Source organism: Rhinolophus hipposideros (genome assembly GCF_964194185.1).
Source record: "Rhinolophus hipposideros genome assembly, chromosome: X".
In the NCBI taxonomy this organism is placed as follows: Eukaryota; Metazoa; Chordata; class Mammalia; order Chiroptera; family Rhinolophidae; genus Rhinolophus; species Rhinolophus hipposideros.
Window position 1 is genome coordinate 44,478,121 of NC_138046.1, and position 8,241 is coordinate 44,486,361.

Below are 8,241 nucleotides of genomic sequence, written 5' to 3' on the forward strand. Positions count from 1 at the left end.
TTTATGGAGATTCATAAAGAACTTGAGAAGAAAAAAATGTCACAGCCACCTACTCACTCTCCTAATGACAGCTTAGCTCTTCCCAGAGAAGAAATTTCCCATTTCTGGGTGTGAATGTAATTTTCTCTGCTTTGGAGCCCTACCCCATAATCTCAGGAAGCTGACATTTTCAATTCTGTAATAGGGTGAAGACATTGGTTTGATGATTTTTCTTTTCCAGAAGCTCTTTTTCTCCACGGCATATGGTAGCCCGGGCTGCATCTGTTCTGATTGCCAAGATCTTCACAATTCTCTGGGGAATCTTTACAAAGATAATGAATCTAAAAGTAGGAAGCTATCCCCAAGGCTTTTTCTTGTTACAACTAGAATCTCACCCCCCTTAGTCTTTCCATGGGAGTACATTTGTCACCTGATTAAAGTCAGTGATGTATATACTTGAATAAGCACACCTTACCTTAATTTTGTACCACTACAAGTAGTTTCATGCTTTCTTTCTTATTTGGTCTGTAAGGTAAGCAGGGTAAATAACATTGTGCTTCAATATGTATGGAAACTAAAGCACACACAAAAAGTAATATTCTTTATGGGGAATCCAATTTAGAGTAGAAGCAAACTTAGAATTCATGTTTCCCTACTCTCTGTACTATGGAGTTTCTACTACGTCACATTCCTTGAACAAGGCACAAACAGGCTGTCTGTCTCCACTTCCCTAGAAACTCCAGTATTTATATGCTATGTTTTCTTCCATTGCTTAAAAGCCTCTAAGGCTCCTAGAGTTCTGGCTGATGATCTGTAGCCACACAGAATCAACTACACATTTGGAGAGGCTCCAGGAAGAGCTGCTCCATGGTTCAGGGTACTGGCAGGGTGCACAATTCCAGTGTTGTTTGGTTAAGTGTTGTTAGGTCTCTTCTGTGCCATAGTAGCCAATAATGCCTAATACACACTCAGTGCTACCATGTACCAGGTAGGGTGCTATGCGTTTTGCAGGAATTATCTCATTTAGTCTTCCTAACAACCTATGAAGCAGGTACTATTTTTAATCCTTATTTTTCATGCTCTTAACCACTTGAGTCTCCTGCCACAACTCTCTAATTCTTTAGTTTTTCTCAAGAATTATAATTACTAACATTTACTGAGTTCTTACTATGTGTCAAATGCTGCAATTTATGATTCCTATTTTATACTAACAACCCTATGAGGTGGACACTATTCTCACCTTTCCTTATAGAAGAGGGGTTTAATCTTCAGGGAACTTAACTATCTTATTCAAGGTCACATGTCAGGTCTGTTTATAAGCTCTAAGCATAGCTATTATATCATTTTACCTTCCCAATTTTAGGAGAAATAAATAACAGTTACCATTTAATGGGAGCTTACAATGTGCTTGGAATTGTACTAAATATTCTACATAAATTATTGCATTCAATGTTCAGAACAACACTGTGAGGTAGCTTAATGACTGTTGTTATTACTTTTGAGAGATGAATGAACTGAAGCAGAAGGGGTTAGTGATATGACTAAGGTTATTCAGCTAATAAGTGAAATACCCAGGGTTTAAACAAGTTTATCTCTATATTTCAGACCCTGTGTTCTTTATTCTAAATCATATAGCCTAATAGAGTGGCTGAGTAAATAAATAAATAAAAAACTGCATGATGCCTAGAAAAAGACTCACTTCAGCTTCAAGGACCTATATAGGCTCAAAATGAAGGGATGAAAAATGATTGTCTATACAGATGGAAACAAAAAGAGAGCAACAGTAGCTATACTTATATCAGACAAAATAGAATTTAAGTCAAAAATTGTAACAAGAGATGAAGAAGGGATCAATTAATCAAAAAAATGGGGTCAATAATTCAAAAGGACATAACAATCATAAATTCATATGCACCTGTCATTGGGAACCCTAAATGTATTAAAAAATAATAACAGTTCTACAGTCAGTAATAAACAATAATACAATAATAGTAGGGGACTTTAGTAACCAATTTTTAACAATGGGTAGATCATCTAGACAGAAAGTCAATAAGAAAACATTGGACTTCATGTATGTTTAGACCACATAGTCCAAACAGAGAAGAGATATAAAGAACATTCCATCCAACAGTAGCAAAATATAAATTCTTCTCCAGCTCAGATGAAACATTGTTCAGGATAGTTTATGTTAGGTTAAAAAACAAATCTCAGGAAACTTAAAAAGACTGAAATTATACCAAATGTCTTTTCCAACTACAATGTTATGAAACTAGAAATCAATAACAGGAGGAAAACTAGAAATTTCACAATTATGTGAAAATTAAACAACACACTCCTGAACAACTAATGAATCAAAAAAAGAAATCAAAGGAGAAATATAAAGTATTGCAACAAACAAAAATGAAAGCAAAACATATTAAAACTTATGTGTTGCAGAAAAGCAATGCTAAGAGAGAAATTTCTAACAATAAATCCCTGCATTTTTAGAAAAAGAAAGATCTCAAATAAGCACCTTAACTTTATACCTCAAGGAACTAGCCAAACAAACTGAGCCCAAAGTTAGTACAAGAAAGAAGATAACGGAAGATGGCGGCCACCTTAGTAGCTGCTGGAAGAGCGGGGCCAGCACCAGCCTGGGGGCCGGAGGCCATCAATCCCGACTGGGAAAACCGGGAAGTCTCCACAGGGACCACTATCATGGCCGTGCAATTTGACGGGGGCGTGGTTCTGGGCGCCGACTCCAGAACAACCACTGGGTACTACATCGCCAATCGAGTGACTGACAAGCTGACCCCTATTCATGATCGTATTTTCTGCTTCCGCTCAGGCTCTGCAGCTGATACCCAGGCAGTAGCTGATGCTGTTACCTATCAGCTTGGTTTCCACAGCATTGAGCTGAATGAGCCTCCACTGGTACACACAGCAGCCAGCCTCTTTAAGGAGATGTGTTACCGATACCGGGAAGACCTAATGGCAGGAATCATCATTGCAGGCTGGGACCCCCAAGAAGGAGGACAGGTATACTCAGTGCCCATGGGGGGTATGATGGTAAGGCAGTCCTTTGCCATTGGAGGCTCCGGGAGCTCCTATATCTATGGCTATGTTGATGCTACTTACCGGGAAGGCATGACTAAGGAAGAGTGTCTGCAATTCACTGCCAATGCTCTCGCTTTGGCCATGGAGCGGGACGGCTCCAGTGGAGGGGTAATCCGCCTAGCAGCCATTGCAGAATCAGGGGTAGAGCGGCAGGTACTTTTGGGAGACCAGATCCCCAAATTCACTATTGCCACTTTACCACCTCCCTGAATCCTGGGATTCTAGGACACAATGAGAGACATCCCATACTGATGCAAAATTCAATAAACAGTTTGTCAAAGAGAAAAAAAAAAAAAAAAGAAAGAAGATAACAAACATTAGAGCAGAAATAAATGAAATAGAGAATAGAAAAACAATTTAAAAATAACAAAAATAAGTTATTTTTTGAAAAGTAAGCAAAATTGACAAACATTGAGTTACACTAACCAATAAGAAAGAGAGAGGACTTGAATAAATGAATCTATAAATGAACACAGGAACATTACAATTGATACCACAGAAATACAAAGGATCATAGGAGCATAATATGGACAATGATATGCCAAACAAATTGGAAAATAGTGAAGAAATTAATAAATTCCTAGTAACGTTCAACCTAACAAGTGTGAGTCATGAAGAAATAGAAAATTTGAACAGACCATAATAAATAAAGAAATTAAATCAGTAATCAAAACCCTCCCAAAAATAAAAAGGTGAGGATCAGATCACTTCATGGATGAATTCTACTAAACATTTAAAGAATCAAGGCCAAAACTTTTCTGAAAATCTTTCAAAAATACTGAGGAAAAGGGAACACTCCTAAACTAATTTTATAGACCAGAATTATCATAATACCAAAGATAAGATTAGCATAAAAAATAAAACTACAGGAAGAAATGGATAAATTCTTACAAACATAATTTTCTGACACTGAATGAAGAAGAGACAGAAAATCAGAACACACCAATTACTGAAAATAAACTTAAATCACTAATCAAAAAACTCCTAACAAACAAAAGTCCTGGAAATGATGTTTTCACAGTTGAATTTTACCAAACATTCAAAGAAGAATTAACACCTATCCTTTTCAAACTATTCCAAAATTCAAGAGAAGGGAATTTTCCCAAGTTCATTTAAAAGGCCACTATTACCTTTATTCCACCCCCCTCCAAAATAAAGACATTACAAAATAGAAAATTATAGGCTGATAGCACTGATGAACATAGATACAAAAATTCTCAACAAAATATTAGTAAATCAAATTTAGCAATACATTGAAATACGCCCCTGGAAAGCAAGGTTGGTTCAATATCTGCAAATTGATTAATGTGATACACCACATTAACAAAATGAAAGATAAAAATCATATGATCATATCAATAGATGTAGAAAAAGCATATGATAAAATCCACCATCAGTTTTTTATAAGAACTCTCAGCAAAGTGAGAACAGAGGGAACATACCTGAACAAAATAAAGGTGATATATGAGAAATCCACAGCTAACATAATACTAAACAGGAAAAGTTAAAAGCATTCTCCTTAAGATCAGAAAGAAAACAAGGTTGTTCACTTTCACCACTTTTATACAACATAGTACTGGAAGTCCTTTTATACAACATAGTACTGGAAGTCCAATAATATAAATAACATTGAATGTCAACTCTAATTTTAAAAAATAGTCATGGAGATATACAGTATACCATAGGGAATGTAGTCAATAATATTATAATGACTCTGTACAGTGTCAGATGAGTCATAGACTTATGGGGGTTATCACTTTGTGGGGTATATAAATGTGTAATCACTATGTCTTATTGTATACCTGAAACTAATTTAAAAACAAACAAACAAAAAAAAAACCAAAAAAGAACCCTCATACACTCTTGGTGGGAATGTAAATAGGCACAGCTGCTATGGAAAACAGTTGGAAGTTCCACAAAAAATTAAGAATAAAATTACCATATAACCCAGCAATCCCTCTTCTGGGTACCTATCAAAAAAATCTGAAAACGTTTATCCATAAAGACATATGTGCTCCAACGTTCATTGTAGCTTTATTTACAGGGGCCAAGATAGATGAATGGATATAGAAATTCTGGTACATATACACAATGGAATGCTATTCTGCCATAAAAAAAAAGATGAAATAGTACCATTTGCAACAAGATGGATGGATCTTGAGATTATAATGCTAAGCAAAATAAGTCAGACAGAAAAAGTCGATAACCATATGACTTCACAGATATCTGGTGTCACATCCAGCGCAACACGGACAGTGAGGGTGCGAGAATGGGTGGATTTAAATTAAGTTTTTAAGAAAGAAACAAACAGGACTTAATGCAGTTTAAATCTCAGAAGGCCAGGGGGGCCTCCAGTCTTGAAAGACTGGAGCCCAGAATGAAGCAAACTGGTGGTTTTTATTGACAAGCATACAAGGGAATGATATTGTTTTTGACATGGTCTGTAAGACTCATTTATTACGTTTAAGAAATAACCCAAACAAATTATGTCAATCTTCAAACAGCTGAAGCAGAAGGTCCTTGAGGAGAGATATGTGACTCTTTTGAGGGACAAATATTACATGTTGAAATTGTTTTACAGAGCTGAGCAGAGAGCTTAATCTTATCGCTCTAAAGACTCTTCTCACAATTAAGTGAGAGGGGAAAGTCAGAGTAGCAGTGGCTTTTCCAAGGCTTTTCCAAGGGGGAAGGGGGGACAAGGCCTCTTCCCAGATCTTTCTAATGCAGCTCATTGTGGGTCCCCGCTCGGTTCCGCCTGGCTTGGGTTGTATCTCACATGAAATATCTTATCCGTCTTTGGCTGAAAACTCTCTTTTGGAGACCAGACAGAGAGACATGAGGTGTAAAACATTGAGATAAGCAAAGTCTCAAAGAGGCACAGTCTCACAAACTTTTCTCTAATCAAGGAAAGACACGGGTGTGGGGGGCAATTGACTAGGCTGTTGTGTGACAACATCGTGGGATATAAAACTGAAAGGAACAAGAGAAGCAAACAAAAACAAAAACTCATAGACACAGACAACAGTTTAGTGGTTAGCAGAGGGTAAAGGGGTTGGGGGTACTAGAAAAGGGAGAAGGGGATCAAATATATGGTGATGGAAAGATACATGACTTTCAGTGGTGAATACACAATGCAATATATAGATTATGTATTACAGAAATGTACATTTGAAACCTATGTAATTTTACTAATGATTGCCATCACAATAAAAGAAAGAAAGAGAGAGAGAGAGAGAGAGAGAGAGAGAGAGAGAGAGAGAGAGAGAGAGAGAGAGAAAGACAGAAAGAAAGAAAGACAGAAAGAAAGACAGAAAGAAAGAAAGAAAGAAAGAAAGGAAGGAAGAAAGAAAGAAAGAAAGAAAGAAAGAAAGAAAGAAAGAAAGAAAGAAAGAAAGAAAGAAAGAAAGAAAGAAAGAAAGAAAGAAAGAAAGAAAGAAAGAAAGACAAAATAAACTATTCAGTCAAAGTTGACATTTGGATAACGAAAGGATAATTTTTTACTATAAATATGTTTAAACTTTAATACAGGAATTTTTGTTTATCTGAAATTCAAATTTAACTGAGTATCTGGTATTTTATCTTCCAACCCTTGTGACAAAAGAAGGCTTTATAACTACTCTCCTACATGTACCACTTATTGCAAGAGGGATGAGATTATGGTAAGGCACCTCTCTGAAGCTGAGGGAAACTTCTGGGGGTGAAAAACAAAAACCAATACCCCACAGTCACCAAGACTCCCAGAACCTAGGGGAGTGAGTTTATTAGTCCTGAAGAAGGAGATATGGGCAGCACACCGCAGTTTTCACTTCAACCAGGAGTAAATTTAGCACAAGATATGCAAGGTATCTACACAGAAAACTTTTTTAAAAATTGGAGATAAAATCCAAAAAGCTTTAAAAAATGGAGGGATTTTTCCGTGTGCATGGATTGGAAGTCTCATACTGTAAACATGTATCATTCTGAAATTGATTTATAAATCAATGAAAGTTGCAGCAGCTTTTGCATAGAAAAATGACAAGCTAATTGTAAAATGTATAAAGAAATACAAAGGATCAAGAACAGCTAAGAAAATCATGAAGAGGAACAAAGTTGGATGACTTATACTAACCTAATTTCAGATTTTACTATACAGCTATAATCAAGGCAGTATGGTATTGGCATAAAGACAGGCAGATAGAGCAATACAACAGAATACAAAGTACTGAAACACAAACATTTGGACCACTGATTTATAACAAATGTGACACTGAGTAAAGAGGATTTTTTTTCAATAAATGGTGTATGTTAGGTAATTTAAATATCTATATGAACAGGAAACATGCCTACTACCTTAATACTGACTCAACAACTAATCCCAGATATTTTTGTCTGCCAGTAAGAGATAAAACATCAAACTTGTAGAAGATAACATAGGAGACTGTCTTCATGAACTTAGAGGTAGGCAAACATTTCTGACACTCAAAAAGGACTCAAAAACACTAACAATAAAGAAAATGATTGATAAATTGACCTAATTTATATTAGGAAAATATTATAATATTATATAAATCAAAAGTCAACATTAAGCGATTTTGAATTTATTTTTGTATATGGTGTAAGGAGGTGGTCCAGCTTCATTTTCTTGCATGTGTCTGTCCAGGTTTCCCAACAGCACTTATTGAACAGACTGTCTTTACCCCATCGTACATTCTTGCTTCCATTGTCATAGATTAGATGGGCATATAGGCATAGATTTACTTCTGGACTCTCTATTCTGTTCCATTGATCTATGCGTCTATTTTTATGCCAGTACCATGCTGTTTTGATTATTGTAGCCTTGTAGTACAGTTTGAAATCAGGTATCCTTATGCCTCCCACTTTGTTCTTATTTCTCAAGATTACTGAGGCTATCCGGGGTCCTTTATGGTCCCATATAAAATTCAGGATTATAGGTTCTATTTCTGTGAAAAACGTCGTTGGTAGTTTGATAGGAATTGCGTTGAATATGTATATTGCCTTAGGCAGTATGGACATTTTAACTATATTAATTCTTCCTATCCATGAACATGGAATGTGTTTCCATCTATTTATGTCTTCTTTCATTTCTTTCTTCAGTGTCATATAATTTTCTGAGTACAGATCTTTTACATCTTTGGTTAGATTTATTCCCAGATATTTTATAGTCTT

General features: G+C 35.9%; 1 protein-coding gene across 1 annotated transcript; it reads left to right on the top strand.

Annotated features, from left to right (window-relative positions):
- Positions 1-2,565: 2,565 nt before the first annotated feature.
- Positions 2,566-3,352, top strand: LOC308494531 (proteasome subunit beta type-6-like; the record flags this gene model as incomplete). Its single annotated transcript, XM_081042301.1, has 1 exon — positions 2,566-3,352. The coding sequence occupies one exon, from the start codon at positions 2,566-2,568 to the stop codon at positions 3,283-3,285; it is 720 nt and encodes a 239-aa protein (XP_080898427.1). The 3' UTR covers positions 3,286-3,352.
- Positions 3,353-8,241: the final 4,889 nt, after the last annotated feature.